Genomic DNA, 21681 nt, shown 5'->3' with positions numbered 1-21681 from the left:
GTTTGGAGCAAGATAACAACATGCTACATGAACATAACATGGCAAACCAAGGCATGGCATGAAGCTACTCAAAGCATACAACAAAAGTCCTTTACTGACCATAAGCCAAAAGGGATCAGAAAATACAATGGCAACCATGTGAACATAGCAACTTTTGTTAACAGATTCAGACTTAGCAGAAAACTGGAATATGGCAAAACAGATAACAAGTAAGCATGTTTACGAGCTCGATGCACTCACCACAAGGCATTGCATGACCAACTAAGCATACACCCAGCAAGTAGACATGGCATAGAAGCTAAACATGGCAAGAACAACCTCATAGCATGCACAGATCAACTACAACAACCTCGGCAAAATTGCTTAACATGTAAACAATCTGCCAGGGAAATTTTATAGTAAAAGTAGAGCTCGATTGAGTCAAGCTAGGGTGCTCCATAATTACAAAAAAAAAGCATGGATGAATAGAGCACGACAATATCTACAAAACATCCTTACTGATCATGCTCAAAAGAGGCATGGATCACTCTGTAGCAACGAGAATACATGGAATAAAAATATTAACAGGGCAAAGACTTAGAATATTTCTAAGTCCCTGAAATCAGCAACATTACGAGAGCTACTTTGCATGCTTGTGCTAGCCACCACAAAGACTACAAAAATACATGGCATACACCCCTGTAAAGATGGCATGGCATACTTCAAAACACATGTAGGGCTCAAGTTCATAGGAGGCACACAATAATCATGGCAAAAATGACAAATGTCCAATCACTGATAAGAATTTGAAACTAACATTGCATAGCACTCTTGCAACAGCATTTAGGGCATCAAGATGAGCTCAAATGAACATGGTGCAATGGAATGAAATGAAATACTCGTCGAGACGAACAATTTGATATGCTACACGCCCAAAACGAAGCCACAGATGCAGAGTTATGATGCGATGAAGAATGCCAAAAATTACTGAAACTAGGAACAAAGTCAACCCTTAGGGTTTCAGATCCAGATCTGGATCGGGCGGTGTGCGGATCGAGGTTCGCCAGGGAGCTCGCCGGAGTTGAAGAACTCGCCGGAGTTGTACTTGGGGGCGTCGGAGTTGGCCAGATCCGGTCGCCGAGGCGGTGAGGGACGGCAAGGGCGGCGGTGGTGGTGCGGCCGGGCGGCGGTAGCGCGGCGGGGCGGCGCCGGAGCGAGCGCGGCGGGGGGCTGAGGCGGCGCGGCGGAGCGGCGAGGCGACGGGGCGCGGCACGCAGGCGGCGGGGCGCGAGCCCGATTGGCGGCGCGGGAGGGCCAGCCGCGGGCTCGGCGGGCCGGCGCAGTGAGAGGCGACTGCGGTGACACATGGCGGCTCAGGAGTGGGCGGCGGTGCCGGCGGACATGTCCGGCCCGGCGGATTTCGTCCGGCGCGCGGAGGAGAAGGGGGCTAGGGTTTGAGATCCGGAATTTCGGGGAGGAGAAGCTTTTTTATAGGGAGAGGGAGCTAGGAGGCTCCAAATTGAGCACGGTTTACGGCCACGCGATCGTGATCGAACGACCGATATGATGAAGGGGGTTTAGCTGGGCTTTGGGCCACTTTGGAGGGGTGTTGGGCTGCAACACACACGAGGTCTTTACGGTCCCTCTGTTAACCGTTGGAGTATCAAACGAAGTCCAAATGGCACGAAACTTGACAGGCGGTCTACCGGTAGTAAACCAAGGCCGCGTGGAGAGTCTCGATCCAATCCGAGAATGTTTAACACCGCACATGAAAAGAGGTAGAAAGGGACAACAGAGGGCATAGGAGCGCTGGAATGCAAAACGGACAACGGGGAAAATGCTCGAATGCATGAGACGAATACGTATGCAAATGTGATGCACATGATGACATGATATGAGATGCATGACAAAGACAAAAGCAACACGAAGGCAAAAACCCAACAACGAGGAATATATCATAACTTAGTGCCGGAAATGGCAAGAGTTGGAATACAAATATGGCAAGTTACATACGCGGTGTTACAGCACGGGGTCGTCTAGGACGTGCACTCGATGATGGTGTACATGTTCTCGTGAGCTTGGACTCCTTAATGAATGTGTGGCTCCGCTCACATCTATGTATGCACATGAGAGAGGGGTCAAATAGTATACCATCCTCGAAAGATACAAATGAACATGTGTAAAGGAGATGATTCACTTTTATGTATGTGAATTAGATGTGACATGTGTCACTTGCCAAATGGACTCTTGACATGGTGATACCCGAAGGATGCTTCGCATATCACACCCTATACTGAATAGTTATACTGAATCTTTGGATACTAATTGGAGCATGTCGTATAAAGATCATCACAACGGTTACTTCATATGCTTGATAAAATCATCACATCAATCAACGGGCGCAACAAAGCTCGCCTATCACTCTAGTATACAGAGATACTAGATCATTGATGGTGCGCGTTGCTGCGCCCTGTCCATTTTGACACTATAATGTTAATGATTGATGTTAGAGTAGTCCTTATGGTACACGACTTCCAGTCTAAGTCAGTTTTGTACCCCTACCCCAAGTCGGTTTGTACCCTTTTATATACTCTTGTATGCCGCACCAAATCAATCAATAAGAAACAGTTTTATTCAGCTTTCATGGTATTAGTTACCGGTCCCAGGGTCTAGGGTATGGATCCGCCTACGCCGCCGCCTGGCTACTTCGAGCGTCGGGCCGCACTCATCGCCAAGGCTGCCAATGCCGCGGCCGCTTCTCTCTCGGCCCTCACCACAAAACTACCCTACACCCATCCTCGTTGCACCAATATCTCTTGCCGACACAATCTCCAATGTCAGCTCCTACATCCCCATAGTTCTTGATCTCGCCGCCCACAACTACTACCATTGGAGATATCTCTTCGATCTCCACCTCGGCCGCTGCAACCTGCGCTGGCATGTCACCGCCAACTATCTTCCTCGCCCCGACGATCCGCAATGGTTGAAAGACGATCTCGCGATCGTCCAGTGGTTCTACACCCGCATCACCATCGAAATCTTCAACATGCTCGATCATGATGGCGCCACCGCTGCCAACATCTGGCACTCCCTCCGTCAGCTCTTCCAAAGCAACACCGACGCTCGGAAAAACGCTCTCCACACCGAGCTTCGCAATATGGTGCAAGGAGACGCCCCAGTGAACCTATTCTGCCAGCGCGTTAAGACCATTGATGATGAGCTCCGCGAACTCGGCGATACAGTCAGCGACTCACAGCTAATCAACATCGTTGTTGTCGGCCTCAGCAAAGACTTTGACAAGCAAGCCTCGTTCACACCGATGATACGGCCTCCTCCTACCTTCGCTGAAGTTCGTCCCCTGCTACAACTTGCGGCGGAAACAGAAGCTCGCAAGGACTCTCGCCCCAAGGTCTTTCATGATGCAGCTCGTCCTCCTCTGTCGCCTACACCAGCGTCGCCTTCCATGCCGGCTCCTGCCGCCGGGCCGTCCGCATCGTCATCTGCTCAACCACCCCCAGGCTGGCGCCCTAGTCCGAACTACCGCGGCAAAAACCTTATCTACAGGCCGCCGTCGACTCGTTCGGTTCCGCCTACGACATCACCAGCACCGAGTCCTGCACCACCCACCAGTGCTCCATCTGCGGTTGCATGGCGGCCTCCTCATGATCCTTGGACGGGGCTCGTTCAGGCATGGCCCATGCCTTGGTCCGCTCCGTCCGCCCTCGGTGCTCCGCCGACATACTCAGGTGCCTGGCAACCCGGCCTTCGGCCGCTTGATGAAGCTATGTACCTAGGGTAGGGGCATGGACCTGTCCAAACTGACCTACCCAAGGACATCTTCAGAAGAAATCATCTTTCAATCGACTTGGAGGTGTTCCACTCGACAGACTCAAAGATACTCGACCAAGAAGCAACCACTCGACCAAGACCAAGCCACTTGATAGTCAGGAGACCTAAAGGCACTCCGCATGCTAACGGTCGGTTATTAAGTAGCTTTTTTGGTCATCATAGCACTTTATTACTAGTGTTACCAGTAACGCCCTGCCTTAATGTACATTGAACCCTTTATAACGTGGGCTAGCTGGGGTCCTGGCGCACTCTATATAAACCTTGCGTGCTTACAACTTCTCCATAGCTAAGATCTTGCCTCTCCATACTTACCCCCATACACTACTGTCAGACTTAGAACCACGACAGTTGGCGCCCACCGTGGGGCAGGTGTTTTTAGCGGAGTTTTGGTGGAGGGCCGCGAGATCCGTCTCGGCGCGCTCACGTTCATCGCTGACGACTCCGCTTGGCTTCAGGAGGCTCCGCTCGACGTGGACGCACTCCCTGTCCGCGGGGCAACGCACTTTAGCGCGTGCGTCCGTGGCGTTCTCCTGCGGCAACCGTCGACCCCCGACCGGTCGGCCCCTGTGTTGTCCTCCCTCCTTGTTTCCTGCCGGCGCAAGCACTCCGGTCGGTCGAGACTTCAGCGGTGGGTGAGACACGCGGTGGCACGCCAGTCGGCCACCCCTCAAATCGCGGCGATCGAGCCCGACGAATCCCTCTATGGCCTGTTCGACCTGTCGCCTGGCTCCGCAGAGACCGCGTCCGAGTGCGACAGCAGCGATCCGACGGCGGAGGTTCTAATGGTCGATGGACCGCCCAGTCCTCCCGGTTTTCCCCGCACCGACGGAGGCGCGGGTGGAGGCGACCCGTCGCGTCCCCATGAGGAATATCTTCCCGAGCCTATCACGTCGCTGCAGAGAGAAGAACTTCGCCGCCGGAACATGGATGCACTGCACACTCCTATCGTTGGAGAAACCCCCGAGGCTCGTGCCTTGGAAGACGCGCGCCTAGCAAATTTGGCCGAGCGCACTCAGCTGAAGAACCTCCAGCGAGCACTCGGCGAGCGTGCGCGACAACGGGTTCCAGAATCCAGTCGACGTCAGCTCTTTCCGCCCCCGCAGGTATACCGAACTCCGATTCAGAATTTAGCAGCTGCAACCCATATAGTAGAGTCGATTCAGCCTTCCTAGTCGGAGGCTGGCAGAGGCTTGCTGCAGATCAAAGCGTTACTCCGGGCAGCAGGAGACCAGAATTCTGCTGTTTCTCAGTCGCGGAACAGGATTCATAGCAGATCCGTTGCTGCAGACACGGTCCAGTCGGCCCATAGCCCGAGATCGCCCCGAGGCGTGAGGGACGTGGAGACCGACGTAATCAGTACGGGAACAGTGAGCAGTATGATCACCGATTCGATCGTGATGATCGACGTCGAGTGCCCACCCCTCCCGCGAGGAGCGGGTCGTATGCGCCTCGACGGCAAGATGACAGGCGCCCTAATAGTGTTGGGCCAAGGATTCAAGTCGACCCCAGAGAACCAGGCTTTGATGCAAGATCCATTCTCGTTCAATGTTTGGTCAACAGGAACAGAGCTCACCGAGAAGGTCACGACAGAGATGCACCTACCAGCGGCAGAGTACACGTTTCGGAGCCAGAGTGCTTTAGCAGAGCCATCAGGGCCGCTGTGATTCCTCCCAACTTCAGGTTGGCGACTGGAGTCAGTAAGTTCATTGGTGAGTCCAAACCCGATACTTGGATTGAAGACTATCGAGTGGTCGTCCAGATTGGCGGCGGCAATGATGAAGTGGCCATGAAGCATCTGCCTCTCATGTTGGAGGGCTCGGCCAGAGCGTGGCTAAATCAGTTAGCACCCAGCAGCATTTACACTTGGGAAGATCTCGCCCGAGGGTTTGTCACCACATTTGAAGGAACATGCAAACGACCGGCAGGGCTGACGGAACTACGGTCTTGCGTGCAGAAGCCGAATGAAACTTTGAGGGACTATATCCAGAGGTGGATCACGTTGCATCACACAGTTGAGAATGTGCCTGACCACCAAGCAGTTTGCGCCTTCAAAGAAGGCGTTAAGTACAGAGAACTGAATCTGAAGTTCGGTCGAACCGGAGATATGTCTCTGAATTGGATGATGGAGATTGCCACCAAGTACGCTAATGGTGAAGATGAGGATCAACTCAGGAGTGGCAAGCTCAAGCCAGTCGCTCAAGAAGCCGGAGGAAGTTCCAATAGGAAACAGAAGTGGAAAGCCAAGCTGCTCCTGGGGAAGCCTTGGCTGTGACTCAAGAAAAATTTAAGGGGAAACCCAAAGGACCTTGGAACCCCAAGAAAGTTAAAGACCAGGACGGAAATGATGTGTTGGATTTGCCGTGTCACATCCACACAAAGAAAGATGAAGAGGGTAATTTCATTTACCCGAAACATACCACTCGACAGTGTCGACTCTTGATCCAGCAGTTCCAGGGCAAGCAGCCCAAAAATAAGAAAAATGAGTCGGACAAAGTTGAGGACAACGAAGATAGTGACGACGGATACCCTCAGGTCAATTCCACTCTGATGATTTTTGCTGATGTTGAAAGCAAAAGTCGACTGAAAGTTATCAACCGAGAGGTGAATATGGTCGCTCCGGCGACACCCAGTTATCTGAAGTGGTCTCAAACTGCCATAACTTTCAGCCGGTCCGATCACCCAACGCACATCGCCACCCCTGGGAGGCAAGCTTTGGTGGTTGACCCAGTTGTTGAAGGCACTCGACTGACCAAAGTCCTGATGGATGGTGGCAGTGGTTTGAACATATTATATGCTGAGACGTTGAAAGGGATGGGCATTCCGATGTCCAGACTCAGTGCCAGTAACATGAGTTTCCATGGAGTTATTCCTGGGAAGAAGGCTGAATCACTCGGCCAGATTGCTCTTGATGTGGTTTTCAGTGATTCCAAGAATTACCGCAAAGAAAAGTTGACATTTGAAGTTGTAGACTTCCAGAGTGCCTACCACGCTATTTTGGGCAGGCCGGCTTATGCACGCTTCATGGCCCAACCATGTTATGTGTATCTCAAATTGAAGATGCCTGGCCCCAAAGGTGTGATCACTATTACGGGCAATCGAAAGAAAGCGGAAGTATGTTTTCAGAAAGGTTCGAAGATCGCCGATGCTCAGATGGTAGTGGTGGAGTTACAGGAATACCAGAAGACTGCAGACCCGAGTGATTTGTTGCGAGCCAAGAAGCCCGCTACAGAATCAGCTTTTCAGTCGACTGGCGATATGAAGACAGCTCACATCCACCCGACCGACCCCAGCGGGTCGCCAACTCATATCTCGACAACACTTAACTCCAAATAGGAAGAAGCGCTCATCCAGTTCCTCCGTGAGAACTGAGACATTTTCGCATGGAAGCCTTCTAACATGCCGGGTGTTCCCAGGGAGCTGGCTGAGCACCGCCTAAGAGTCGACTCAAAAGTAAAACCTGTCAAGGAACATCTCCAATGGTCCGCCGTCCAGAAGAGAAAGGCCGTTGGCGAGGAGGTGGCTTGGCTCTTAGCAGCGGAGTTCATCCAAGAAATCTACCACTCCGAGTGGCTCGCCAACGTTGTTATGGTCCCCAAAAAGGACAAGTCACTTCGCATGTGCATTGACTTTAAACGTATCAATCGGGCCTGCCCAAAAGATCATTTTCCTCTTCCCCGCATCGACCAGATAGTCGACTCAACTGCGGGATGTGAGCGACTGTCTTTTTTAGACGCCTATTCCGGGTACCATCAGATCCGTCTGTATGGACCTGACGAGATCAAAACAACCTTCATCACTCCATTCGGCTGCTTCTGTTATGTTACCATGCCGTTCGGCCTCAAGAATGCCGGAGCCACATTCATGAGGATGATTCAGAAGTATTTGCTCACTCAAATCAGACGGAATGTGGAGGCGTACATGGATGATATTGTGGTCAAGTCACGGAAGGGTTCCGACCTGCTGACTGACCTTGCTGAAACCTTTGCCAACCTCAGGAGGTATGATATCAAGCTTAATCCATCAAAGTGCACATTCGGAGTTCCTGGCGGAAAATTACTCGGTTTTCTCGTTTCTGAACGGGGAATCGACGCCAATCCATAAAAAGTCGATACTATACTCCGAATGAAAAGTCCTGTGCGAGTGCACGACGTCCAGAAGCTTACTGGTTGCTTGGCCGCCCTAAGTCGATTCATATCTCGTCTCGGTGAAAAGGCATTGCCTCTTTACCAATTGATGAAGAAGTCCGAGAAGTTCGAGTGGACTCCTGAAACTGATGCAGCATTTGCAGAGCTCAAAGCTCTGCTCTCCACCCAGCCGATGCTTGCTGCCCCAATCAGCAAGGAGATTTTGCTGCTTTACATTGCAGCCATAGGACAAGTCGTCAGTACGGTACTTACAGTCGAGCGGGAAGAAGAAGGAAAAATCTTCAAAGTTCAGCGCACAGTATATTATCTTTCTGAAGTCTTGACCCCATCGAAGTAAAGATATCCTCATTATCAGAAGCTTGTATATGGGATTTATATGACCACAAAAAAAGTTGCTCACTACTTCTCTGATCATTCCATTACAGTCGTCAGCGACGCTCCATTGTCAGAGATCCTGCATAACAGGGATGGAACTGGTCGAGTGGCAAAATGGGCGATTGAACTCCTTCCTCTAGATATCAAGTTTGAGGCAAAGAAAGCTATCAAGTCCCAGGCAATCGCAGACTTCGTCGTCGAGTGGATTGAACAACAACTGCCGACTCAGGTTCACTCGAAGCATTGGACCATGTTCTTCGACGGCTCCAAGATGCTGAATGGTTCCGGTGCCGGAGTGGTGTTGGTCTCCCACAGAGGAGATAAACTCAGATATGTTCTTCAAATCCACTTTGATTCCTTCAATAACGAGGCAGAATACGAAGCACTTTTATATGGGTTGCGCATGGCCATTTCACTTGGCGTCCGTCGCCTCATGGTCTATGGCGACTCAGATTTGATGGTTAATCAGGTGATGAAGGAATGGGATGTCAGAAGTCCAGCCATGACTGGTTATTGCAATGCAGTGAGAAAGCTGGAGAAGAAATTCGAGGGATTAGAGCTTCATCACATACCCCGACTGAAAAATCAAGCAGCTGATGATCTGGCAAAAATAGGTTCCAAAAAAGAAGCCATTCCCAGCAATATGTTTTTGGAACACATCCACACACCATCAGTTCAGGAGGATCCCTTCACTAAAGAGGCCCCGCAGCCAAAAAGTGCCACGGATCCGACTGAAGTTGAAATTCCAGCTGTGGTCGACCTGATCATGGAAGTCTTGGTCATCACTCCCGTCTGGACAGTACCGTACATCGCGTACATCCTAAGGAAAGGACTCTCAGAGGATGAAGAAGAGGCTCGACAAATCGTCCGTCGATCCAACGCCTTTACAGTCATAAAGGGACAGTTATATAGAGAAAGCGCAACTGGGGTCAGCCAGAAGTGTATTACACCAGAAGAAGGTCAGATGATCCTTGATGATATCCACTCGGGGACCTGTGGTCATCATGCGTCCTCTCGGACCATTGTGGCTAAAGCATACCGAGCGGGATTCTGCTGGCCAAGAGTCAATGAAATGGCAAAAGAGATAGTCGACAAATGTGAAGGATGTCAGTATTACTCCAATATGTCGCACAAGCCCGCGTCAGCCCTGAAAACCATTCCACTCGTCTGGCCCTTCGCTGTTTGGGGGCTGGTAATGGTTGGACCACTAAGAACGGGTAGGAGCGGCTTCACTCATGTACTGGTAGCAGTCGACAAGTTCACCAAATGGATTGAAGCCAAGCCTATCAAGAATCTTGATGCTTGCACTGCTATCAGTTTCATCAGAGAGTTGATATTCAGATATGGAGTTCTGCACAGCATCATCACTGACACTGGGTCAAACTTCGATTCCGACAAATTCAGGGCCTTTTGCGCCTCTCAGGGCACTCGGGTCGACTATGCTTCGGTCGCTCACCCCCAATCGAATGGGCAAGCAAAAAGGGCAAACAACCTAATTCTCAAAGGACTGAAACCCCGATTGATGCGTGATCTCAAGCACGCAGCAGATGCATGGGTCGACGAGCTTCCATCAGTCCTTTGGGGATTGAGGACAACCCCGAACCAATCGACCGGAAGAACCCCATTCTTTCTGGTCTATGGAGGCGAGGCAGTCTTGCCGAGTGACCTGCTTCACAACGCTTCCCGAGTCGAGCTCTACTCTGAAGATGAAGCAGAACAAGCCCGGCAAGACATAGTCGACCTCCTGGAAGAAGAAAGAGAAATGGCCATGATCCGATCGACCATCTATCAGCAAGACTTGCGTCGATTCCATGCCAGAAACGTGAAGAGTCGAGCCTTCCAAAAAGGAGACTTAGTCCTCCGAGTGGATCAGCAGAAACCACACAAACTCGCTCCTATTTGGGAAGGCCCCTTCATAGTCACCAGAGTCCTCCACAATGGAGCATACCACCTCTACAATGTCGATCGCCAGGTTGATGAGCCGCGAGCCTGGAATGCGGAGCTCCTCCGCCCCTTTTATACTTGAATTCTCACTCGGATGAGATGTAATAAGAAAAACTTCTGTAGTTTATTTATCAAAGACAAGAGCGTTATAATTTTCCCAGTGATTATTATTGTTTTTGTTTGCGTGAGAAATCCCCCAATGGATGGCTTAGCTGCGAATCCGCTTCGCCTAAGTTTGTAAAAACAATTTCCTACCGAGTGGCGAGCCAGCCTCCCACTCGGGGGCTTAGCTGCGAATCTGTTTCGCCTAAGTATTTAAAAAATCCTGCCGAGTGAAGAGCAACCCTCCCACTCGGAAGCTTAGCTGCAGTCCAGTACTCGCCTAAGTTCTCTCACTTGGAGAGTTAGCTGCAGTCTAGCACTCGCCTAAGTTTGAAAAAATCCTACCGAATGGAGAGCAATCCTCCCACTCGGGGCTTAGCTGCAATCCAGTACTCGCCTAAGTTCTCTCACTTGAAGACTTAGCTGCAGTCCGGCACTCGCCTAAGTTTGAAAAAATCCTACCGAGTTGAGAGCAATCCTCCCACTCGGAGGGCTTAGCTGCAGTCCAGTACTCGCCTAAGTTCTCTCACTTGGAGACTTAGCTGCAGTCCGGCACTCGCCTAAGTTTGAAAAAATCCTACCGAGAGGAGAGCAATCCTCCCACTCGAAGGCTTAGCTGCAGTCCAGTACTCGCCTAAGTTCTCTCACTTGGAGACTTAGCTGCAGTCTGGCACTCGCCTAAGTTTGAAAAAATCCTACCGAGTGGGGAGCAATCCTCCCACTCGGAAGCTTAGCTGCAGTTCAGTACTCGCCTAAGTTCTCTCACTTGGAGACTTAGCTGCAGTCTGGCACTCGCCTAAGTTCGAAAAAATCCTACCGAGTGGAGAGCAATCCTCCCACTCGAAGGCTTAGCTGCAGTCCAGTACTCGCCTAAGATTCTCTCACTTGAAAATATCCTACCGAGTGGAGAGCAATCCTCTCACTCGGGGGCTTAGCTGCAGTCTAGTACTGGCCTAAGTTCTCTCGCTTGGAGACTTAGCAGCAGTCCGGCACTCGCCTAAGTTTGAAAAAATCCTACCGAGTGGAGAGCAATCCTCCCACTCGGGGGCTTAGCTGCAGTCCAGTACTCGCGTAAGTATCTGAAAATCCTACCGAGTGGTGAGCCAGCCTCCCACTTGGAGGCTTAACTGCAGTCCAGTACTCGCCTAAGTACGAAACACATCTGAATCCTCAAGGACAACGAGGTGCGAGTCGACTGACACCTTCTCCGTGAGGGCTTCACCATAAATACAATGTGCGCTCCATCCTACTCTGCAGTAACGAGGTGCAGGTCGACTCCCACCTTTTCTTTGAGAGCTTCGCCACAAATACAATGTGCGCTCCGTCCCGCTCTGTAGTAGCAAGACGCAGGTCGACTACCACCTTTTCCTTCGGAACTGCGCCACAAATATAAAAGTTGTCTCGAATGAAGAACAATTCCCACTCGACGGGGGATTCATGAAGATATTTAACGACAAACCAAGTTCAGATAAACTCTAAAGGTTCCGGACCACAGATCGAAGTGCTCGGGCTTTCAGCCGGAAAGAGTTTAACGGTTACAAAAACCACTCGGCATCCCGAGGCAAATTTAAGGTGAGGCATAAAAGTTTGTTCACTCCGTGGGAGGAGGACTAGCAGGCTCGACGAACTCGTCTAGGTCGACGCCGTCGGCGATCCGAGTGGCTGCAGCGATGAAAGTCTCCATAAAAGATCGGAAGTCATGCTTCTGGGTGTTGGCGACCTTGATTGCCGCTAGCTTATCTTGACGCACCTCCTTGCAATGGACGCGAACCAGAGACAGCGCCACGTCAGCTCCACATCGGGCAGAAGATTTCTTCCACTCCTGCACTCGATAAGGGATTTCGTTGAGTCAAGTCATCAGGGACTCGAGATCATTCTGGGGCGTGGTCTCTGGCCAAAGTGTCGGGTCAATCCGCGACATGGCGACCTTCAGTCGAGCCAAGTAGTCCATGACACCGTCGATGCGGGATTCCAGTCAGAGCAGATTCATGGCAGTTTCATCTTTTACGGGAGAATTGATTGGGTCCAAACCTGACTCAATCCGCCCAGTCTCCTCCTAGAAGTTCTGGCAAAAATCAGCATTCACGAGGATAAGTCAATTTTCGTACACTGAGTCGACATAAAAAAATCAATCGAAACAAAATGTGCACCTTCAAGCTTGATGAACAACTTCTTGGCAAGGCTCCTCAGATAGCTCTCCAGATCGTCCCTCCTGCGAGCAATGCTTTCCATCTTCTCGCCCAGGATGAGATTCTCCTTCTTCTAGCGCGAGCACTCCTTGTTGGCGTCATTCAGAGCAGATTTCAGCCTGGTATTCTCTTCTTCTAACTGGCCGACCGAAGCCAGTTTCTGTTCAGCTAGAGCGATTCTGTCGTCAGCCTCCTTTCGAGCAGCATCCAAATCCTGATCCTTCTTCGCCAGAGCTTCTCTCAGTTTTTCTACAAAGAAATGATGCCTGATTCAGAAAGAGCACAAGGGTACTCAAGCCTAAGACAGACCAGTCGACAAATTCGTTTTACCAGTGGCATCGTCCTTGACCCTTTGCAGCTCTGTCTTGGCCAGCTCCAAGTCAAGGTTCAGTTAGATCTGCTGTTTCTCCAAGTCAGCAAAGCGAGCTCCAAGATCACAAGATTTTTGAAATCAAAGGGGAGAAGTTACTTTTACAGCAAAAAACAACAAAGTCAATAAGTACTAAGGCTACAGTCGACTGCCCGCAGTCCACCATAGCCTCGGGGACTACACCTAGTGGGTGCACTTTGCGTGCCCCCACCGGTTCTGATCCCACTCGACCGACCCGCCGGAGTCGAGTGCAGGGAGAAAAAAAAAAGAGAAGAAGAGAGAAAGAACTCAGACCACTGTCGACTGCCAGCAGTCGACCGCGGTCTCGGGGACTACACCCAGTGGGTGCACTTGGCGTGCCCCCACCGGTTCTGACCCTACTCGACCAGACCGAGTGGAAGAGAAAAAATATAAGTTCGATTTACACTCGACAAAATACAAAGACTACAGTCGACTGCCCGCAGTCCACCGTAGTCTCGAGGACTACACCCAGTGGGTGCACTCAGCGTGCCCCCATTAATTCAAAGTTCAACCAACGCACCCAGTGGGTGTACTAACGCAAAGATTTTCGGAGCAAAGATTTTTGGAAAGAGTCTTTAGATATCATATCCTAACAGAACAAGCGGCGACCAACTAATCTGAACGTTGCTTTGGAGAGCTGAGCTAGCGTCGTAGGCAGCCTGACTGGCGTCCCGCACCATCTTCATCTTCTCCATCATGACGCCTGCCTGGCGTATCGCTTCCCTGGCAGCATTCACTTCGTCTTCTAGGACATGATGGGTCGCAAAAACTGAAGGTGGGTCGACAGGGGCCTGAGCAGTCGACGAAGAAGGCAAGGCACTCGACAGTGGCACGACGAAGGTAACAGAACCCCGATTGGCGTCGCCAGTGTCCTGAACGACTGGTTCCACCCTCGGCGTCGACTGTAGCGCCTCGCTTGCAGGAGCTTGCCTATTCTTCCTCGTTAAAGACCTCTCGGGCTCTTCATCATCGTCGGGGAGGTCAATAATGTTGGGAGCTATGCAAAGTTCAATTGCTAAAATCACGTCACCCAATGATGCACATTACAGTTGAATCGACCGAACAAAGACAGTATGGCAGAAATCATACCCAGATTAGAAGTGACCGCATCCTCCATCACCTCATCATTGTCCCTGTAAGCTGAGGTCCCGGAAGTGGCAGCGCTGACAGTTCCAAAGTTCGTCCAGTTAAAACAAGAAAAACAAACAGCGCGGAGCATCGAGTGAATACAAAGAGAGACACTCACGCGGAAGCGACGGGGATATCAATCTTGATCTTTGCAACGCCTTCCGAGTCTTCGGCTCTGCAACTTTGGGGTGCTTTGGCGCCTTCTCAGTCGGGGTTGGTGAAGAGATCCGAGGAAGCTTCGAAGACTGACCAGCCTGAGCAGTTGCCTTTTTGCGGGCGCTAGGTCGTTCTTGGTCAAGCTTGGATCGCCTCTCCCTGCGAGGGGGCGACTCGACTTCTTCTCCATCGCTTGAGTCGTTGCTTCCTCCATCCCCTTCACCGTCGGAAGTCCACTCGCCACTGTCTCCGCCACTCGCCTCACCTTCCAGAGCTTGCTCTTGCTCTCCGTTGGGCATTGAATACATTTCAATAATGGCCTGAAAGAAAGCAGGGAGAACAAAGTCAGTCGACGAAGTATAGGCAGCTGCGTGAGTGAATTCAGATTACAAGCAAAAACTCAGAATTAGACCTTCTCTGGTGCATGAGACTGGTCGAATGGGGGAACTCTCCTGGCTCCCCTGGGGTTATCCTTGTTTCCGGTAATGCCCGACAGCCACTTCTCCAGTGTGTCGTCATCGACCTCCTCCGGGTGAATCCGAGTGGAGTCTTCAAGACCCGAATACATCCACATCGGATGGTCTCGGGCTTGAAGAGGCTGGATGCGCCGCTGGAGGAAGACCTCCAAGAGATCCATACCGGTGACCCCGTCACGGATAAGCTGGACCACTCGCTCGACCAGCACCCTCACCTACGCTTTCTCCTCCGGGAGCACCTTCAAAGGGGATGGTTTCCTCACTCGGTCCATGGTAAAGGGAGGGAGGCCAGTCGATTGCCCTGGCATCGACTGGTCTTTACAGTAAAACCAGGTCGACTGTTATCCGCGAACTGAGTCGGGAAGAATCATGGCCGGAAAGGAGCTTTTCCCTCTCATCTAGATACCAAGACCCCCACACATCTGGATCACTTGGGTCCTCTCATCACTCGGATTAGCCTTTTTCACTGTCTGGGAGCAACAAGTGAAAATATGCTTGAAAAGACCCCAGTGAAGCCGGCAACCCAGGAAATTCTCACACAAAGAAATGAAAGCGGCGAGATAAACGATTGTGTTGGGAGTAAAATGGTGGAGTTGTGCCCCTAAGAAGTTCAGAAATCCTCGAAAGAAAGGGTGAGGAGGCAAGGAAAATCCACGGTCGACGTGGGTGGCAAGAAGAACTCGCTCACCCTCCCGGGGTTGCGGCTCGGATTCCTTCCCCGGAAGCTGCGCCGAGTCATAGGGGATCAGCCCTCCCTCGGCCAGGTCGTCGAGGTCTTCTTGGGTGAGCCTCGAGTGGATCCAGTCGCCCTGGATCCAGCCCTTCGGCAGGCTGGTTCGCGAGGAGGATCCGCCCCGACTGGTCGCCTTCCCCTTCGACCTCGTCGTCGCCTTCTTTGCCCGCTCCAGAGCCGTCGTCTTCTCCTTCCCCATCGTCGCCGGCGAGACGCGTATGGAACGATGGCGTGAGGGCGAGAGTGAGCGCAGCAGAGGAGCGTGAAGAGGAGAAGAGATAATGGGGACGCACTGTTCGGGGGACCCCAGTCCAACGCCTTATATGAGGCCGCTTCCGAGTGGCTGACTGGCAGGCCCGGGCGGTTCTGTCAAATCCCGTAACAATCGCGCGCGCGATACATGGTGAAAAAGGTGGCGTGGGGATCGAGGCGGCTCCGCTCTATCCCATCCGATTACTATGGCCTCCCCCGTCCCGCGCGCTTCCAAAAATTTGGATCCCACGAAATCTGCGGGCAGCGAAACAACTTGTCAGACCAAAGGTCTCCTCCGCACCGTCACTCGGAGCCTTTCAAGTAAAGAAATTCACTCGACAAAAACCTAAGAATGGATCAAGGCGACTAGAAAGGAAGTCGCTGCCATCACTCAGGTTCATTGATCCGAAACAAGAAATGCTCATGGCATGAAAAATGAGTCGGAGAAGTGCTCAATGCCTTTCCCACGCAAACCTCGATCCATTCGGGGGCTAATGATGAAGCTATGTACCTAGGGTAGGGGCATGGACCTGTCCAAACTGACCTACCCAAGGACATCTCCAGAAGAAATCATCTTTCAATCGACTTGGAGGTGTTCCACTCGACAGACTCAAAGATACTCGACCAAGAAGCAACCACTCGACCAAAACCAAGCCACTCAACAGTCAGGAGACCTAAAGGCACTCCGCATGCTAACGGTCGGTTATTAAGTAGCTTTTATGGTCATCATAGCACTTTATTACTAGTGTTACCAGTAACGCCCTGCCTTAATGTACATTGAACCCTTTGTAACGTGGGCTAGCTGGGGTCCTGGCGCACTCTATATAAGCAACCCCCCTCCTCCGAGACAAGGGTTCGCACCCCTGTAATTCATACACGCATAATCCAATCGACCGCCTCTGGGCTCCGAGACGTAGGGCTATTACTTCCTCCGAGAAGGGCCTGAACTCGTAAACCTTGCGTGCTTACAACTTCTCCATAGCTAAGATCTTGCCTCTCCATACTTACCCCCATACACTACTGTCAGACTTAGAACCACGACACCGCCTACTGGTGCTCCCGGGGTTCTCAACCCCCGACAACCGGCCAATGCCTATCACGCCGCCCCGACGTATGCTCTTTATGGTCATTGCACCACCGACAGCGGCGCCTACTACACACCTCAGCCGGCCCTGCTCCCGACACCACCCTCACCACAGCCGGCCAATGCCTCTCACGTCGTCCCGACGTATGCTCCTTCTGGTCACTACTCCACTGACGGCGGCACCTACTACACTCCCCAACCGGCCCTACTGCCTTCACCATCATATCCGCCGGCACTGCTCCCAACGCCACCCTCACCTCCGACGCTCTATATGCATGATCCCCGGGTTCCTCACTATAATCATGTTAAACGCATTCTTTGGTATCTAAAAGGAACTGTCAATCATGGTCTCCACCTCAATAATTCTTCTCCAAACTCGCTTACCGCATACTCTGATGCAGACTGGGCTGGTTGTCCTGACACTCGAAGGTCCACTTCCGGTTTTTGTGTTTTTCTTGGTAACAATTTGATTTCTTGGTCTTCGAAAAGACAGGTTACAGTCTCACGTTCGTCGGCCGAGGCTGAGTATCGCGCTGTGGCACATGCCGTTGCAGATACAATATGTATTCGGCAATTACTCTCCGAGCTACACAGGCCTATTAAGCAGGTCACTATTGTCTACTGTGACAACATATCAGTAGTCTACATGACCGGCAATCCAGGTCAACACCGACGCACAAAGCATATTGAGATTGATATTGATATTGTTCGTGAAAAGGTTGCTCTTGGTCAGGTTCGGGTGCTTCATGTTCCCTCTACGGCTCAGTTTGCTGACATTTTCACCAAGGCACTGCCTACTAAGTCGTTTCAAGATATCTGTTTCAGTCTCAACGTCGTCGAGCCTGCCGTTGATACTGCGGGGGGATGTTAGAGTAGTCCTTATGGTATACGACTTCTAGTCCAAGTCAGTTTTGTACCCCTACCCCAAGTCAGTTTGTACCCTCTTATATACTCTTGTATGTCGCACCAAATCAATCAATAAGCAACAGTTTTATTCAACTTTCAATTGATAGAAATATGTGGAGCCAAATACTCTTCATGTTAAATTAAGTTAATATGGCAATTCATTTCATGTTGTGGCTTATGATGCAAAATTTCAAAAGTTGTACTGCTATAGAGAACTTCCTCTTGAATTGAAGATAGCATAGATAACTAAAGCCAATAAAAAAGCTATTTATCAAAATGATTATTTACTACAATAACAAACATGACTGCATTGCTGGTAAGATAATATATACGAAATGACTACCTTCTCAAGCCCTAGATCATAACTTGACGGCTTTCTCTAGCACATGAGCTTATTTTCCACCACTCTAGAGGGAAGCAATTTTATTAGTGCGAATTCCCTATGTTTATACTCAGTGTATATATATGCATGCATGTACATCCTTTAACGAATGGTAGGTCAAAGACTATGGTGAGGATTGACTAAATACAAGATACAGGTCCATAAATGATATCCTTTTTCTACAGATTTATGTTCTATGTATATTAATTATACTTGAAAATCAAACCTATTACCTCTGGCGACTCCAGGTTTGAACATAGATACAATAATAGCTCCCCTGGTGAATGCTCTTCTTGTTTGAAAGGTAGATCGTTGGATGGACTTGATAATGTGACACCAAAACCAGAAAGCCTTGACAAATCCTTAGTTGAATCCCAAAACCACCCATGCATGACTCCCATTTTATTTCCAAATTAGAATTGTATAGGAGCAGGCTTTAGAAAACAACAAGTTATAATCTGAATTAGTGGAACTTACTCTATGAAATTTAAATCATCGCGAGCATTCTTGTTGTCAATATTAGTATATTAAACTGATATGCTAAAAATAAAATATTACAAATAGGATACATGACCAAACTCTTGGCTATACCAAGAAAACATTTTTCTTTTGAGAATAACTGCTGGAGAAATGAAAAAATATAACATATGTCCTTGAACAAACTTATAAATGAGATGAATTAATCACATGTAGACACTGATTTAAAAATTTTCTATGAGCAAATCTGGAAACATTCAAGAGGTAGAAGAAAATTAAATGTATATTCTCTATGTAGATAATTCATGACGGTAACAGGTTAAGTAAACGATTAAGTAGAAAAATTAACCTGAATGTGGGGGCATGCAAAAGAGTTGATCAGTGAGAATCTTGTGTGGATAAGCAAGCCATAATTTACCATGAAGAAACTGAGTTTCTAACATAGAAATAGAAGAAATGAGTTGCCGAAATATAGATCTAACCAGGTCTACAAAGAAAAGAAATGAGTAAATATAGACACTAAAATTCGAAGCCTTCACCTTACTTTGTCAAATTCATAGGAAAAGAAGAATCAATTGATTATTGGTAGTAATAATGCCATATACTCTGACATTTTATAATCACCTCACCTCGACCAAAAATATTATACTAGTATGTAAATAAAGAACTCAAAGGCAGCAATTTAAACTTAGCAGTCAGATAACTAATACCCATGTGATATTCTCAAAATATATCGGATCAACATCACTTAAAAAGCAAAGACTGTATAGTAGAAAACAGTAAAAAAATGACCAAAGTGTTCTCCTTAAAAAAAGAACCAAAGTTCAATCCTAGCCAGCCATACGTGGATCAACATGTATAGGAATTTTGAACACAAGGGCACCGACATCGTTGAGTCGTTAGACTCCCTGATCCATGTGGAAAATAGAAATCCAAATCAGCAGAAAGTACAGAGCATCAAAGACAAAGGGAAAGGAATGATCTGTACCAGCAGAAAAGCCATGGGGAAGTATTCCTGAATCCTTTTCTCTGCCGATCCATCATCGTCACCCCTCTTCCCATCATCTCCACCACTCACAGGACAAACTGATGCCCAGCATGACCACAGTAGCGAAGTCTCTATATAGCCACCTGCTGACCTGCAAGCAAGCAAGCAGTACGAACAAACAAGAGTGAGCATGGACTCTAGAGTGGCAAGAACATGCGCCCATGTAGCAGGCAGATACAGACACGGATCAGAGTTTGCCAACCACAAATGGCCAAACTGATGGATCGAAAGGCCTCGTGACTACAATTGATCAGCCGAAAACTAAAACTAACGGGATCTTGGTTGGATGTATGTGAAGAGAAGGTGGAAAGTAAAATTGATCGTACCTCCTATCTATGACTGGGTTTCTGGTTTCTCTGCTTTCTTGCTGCCAAGTGCCAACGATCCATCCCCTGGCAGTTGAGACCGCCCCCATGGCTGCACCGGTCTGAGAGTGCCCCATGATGCCACCGTCCGAGAGCAGGATTTATCGATGGCGAGTGGGGATCGCTGCCCCTTCGATGACTGCATCCTCGCCTCCCTCCAGAGCCAGGATTCATAGGCGGCGAGTGGGGATCGCTGCCCCATCGATGTCCGCATCCTTGCCTTCCTCCCGAGTCGGACCCCTCGCGCCGTCGCGCGCCTCGCCTCCCTTCCGCGCCGGATCGATTCCCACGCGCGCATCGGCTGGATGGAAGCGGACTGCGTCGCCTCATCCTCTCGGTATGGAGCGCCTAGCCTGGATTGCGAACAGTTCTTTTATTGGCGTTTTTCGTACGAGTCAAGCGGGTCAGCAGCAGCAGCATCCCAATAAAGCCCAATCAACCACAGGCCATGAAGAAGGCCGCGAGAGTAGCATACCCTTTAGGACAGCCCGGCCAGGTCGCGGAAATGGCAGCTGAAACTTAGATCTGACGGGCAGAAACAATCTCAACGTGAAATCTGACGGCCGAAATCACTAGAAACGTGAGAGAGCTCGGTTTAGGTGTGGTTATACTGTCCTAAATGACATTTGGTTTGTTTTAGCCCCATTCTCATTATGAAACTAAGTTTACATTACAACAACGGCAAATATACGACAATGACCCGCTCCGCTAGGGTTCCTATCCTCGCCGCCGCCGCCCCGACCTAGCCTCCCCGCCGTCGCCGGCCGCCGGGCGCGCGCCTCCCGGCCCGCCCTGCTCCCCCCCTCCCCCTCTCCTCCCCTCCCCTCCCGCGACGCGCCCGCGCACTCCCGTGGGCTCCCTGTGGCCGCGGCCCTCGGCCCCGCCTCCCTCTCCTTTCCCCTGCCATCGCCAGCGAGCTTCGTCGGGCAAAGCCCTGGGGGCGCGGCGGCGGCGGGCCCTCCTTCCCTGTCCGCTTGTGGGCGCCGGCGCGGGGCGGCTCCTTCGAGCGGTGGCGCTGGACGTCCGCGGGATCCAGCGGCGCGGTGGCGGTTTCGCGGGGCGGCGGGGTGGCCTGCATGTGGCGGCGCTCAGGCGCCCCTCGTTCTGCGCGCGGGGCGGCTGCGATGCTCCCATCTCGGGAGGTGGCGTGCGGCCGGTCTCTTGCCGGATCCGGCCGGATCGGGCTTTGGGGGTCGGCCGGCGACGCCTGGCTCCGGTGGTGCGTGCCCGGTGGCTCCGGCGCTTGGAGCTCGCCGGGCGACGCGGGTAGGGCAGCGGCCGGGCGTGGCCGATGCTCCGGCCGTGGGCGGCGGCATGGGTAGGTCTCGGTGGTGGCCTACCGGTGTCGTGGCGGCTTCACGGTGGCTCGATGGATCTGCCCGCGGCAACGGCCGACTTCTCTGGCGTTGGTTTGTCTGTGTTCGGGCCGTCTCGACCTTCACCCCATCTCCTCGTCGTCCGGGCGCTACCCCCATCAATGGGCTGGGCCTCTCCCAGCTGCGGTCCACCGCTCATCTCGTGCCCGATGCCGTAGGACCAAGCTCGTCTCGCGCACGATGCAGCAGGACCGAGCTCGTCTCACGCACGGTGCAGCAGGACTGACCTCGTCCCCCTCTCGTTGCTGTAGGACCGAGCTCATCTCGCGCTTGGGGCTGCAGGATGGGTCGGTGGATGCCAGTTCTGGCCGACCTATTGGGTCT

At 51.0% G+C, this 21681-nt stretch overlaps 1 protein-coding gene across 9 annotated transcripts; it reads right to left on the bottom strand.

Moving 5' to 3' along the window:
- Positions 1 to 1905: 1905 nt before the first annotated feature.
- LOC123086181 (uncharacterized) lies at positions 1906 to 20411 on the bottom strand. Of its 9 annotated transcripts, none has more exons than XR_006440619.1 (6): positions 19943 to 20409; positions 19557 to 19707; positions 18325 to 19476; positions 12914 to 12980; positions 12545 to 12832; positions 11801 to 12459 (listed from the first exon to the last, which is right to left on the bottom strand). XR_006440619.1 is itself a non-coding variant. In XM_044507902.1 (4 exons), exons 1-4 carry the CDS (start codon positions 20056 to 20058, stop codon positions 18505 to 18507), a joined length of 375 nt encoding a protein of 124 aa, XP_044363837.1. In that variant the 5' UTR covers positions 20059 to 20405; the 3' UTR covers positions 15511 to 18504. The 9 variants fall into 9 exon arrangements, 1 of the variants encoding a protein (XP_044363837.1); XR_006440618.1 differs by having other exon boundaries at positions 11801 to 12832; positions 18325 to 18525; positions 18918 to 19476; positions 19943 to 20404; XR_006440621.1 differs by lacking the exons at positions 11801 to 12459; positions 12545 to 12832; positions 12914 to 12980 and adding exons at positions 13869 to 14137; positions 14221 to 14578 and having other exon boundaries at positions 18325 to 18525; positions 18918 to 19476; positions 19943 to 20406.
- Between the last annotated feature and the right edge of the window lie 1270 nt (positions 20412 to 21681).

The sequence above is a fragment of the Triticum aestivum genome, chromosome 4A (assembly GCF_018294505.1).
Source record: "Triticum aestivum cultivar Chinese Spring chromosome 4A, IWGSC CS RefSeq v2.1, whole genome shotgun sequence".
Lineage (NCBI taxonomy): Eukaryota > Viridiplantae > Streptophyta > Magnoliopsida > Poales > Poaceae > Triticum > Triticum aestivum.
This window is presented reverse-complemented; position numbering and strand designations above follow the sequence as displayed.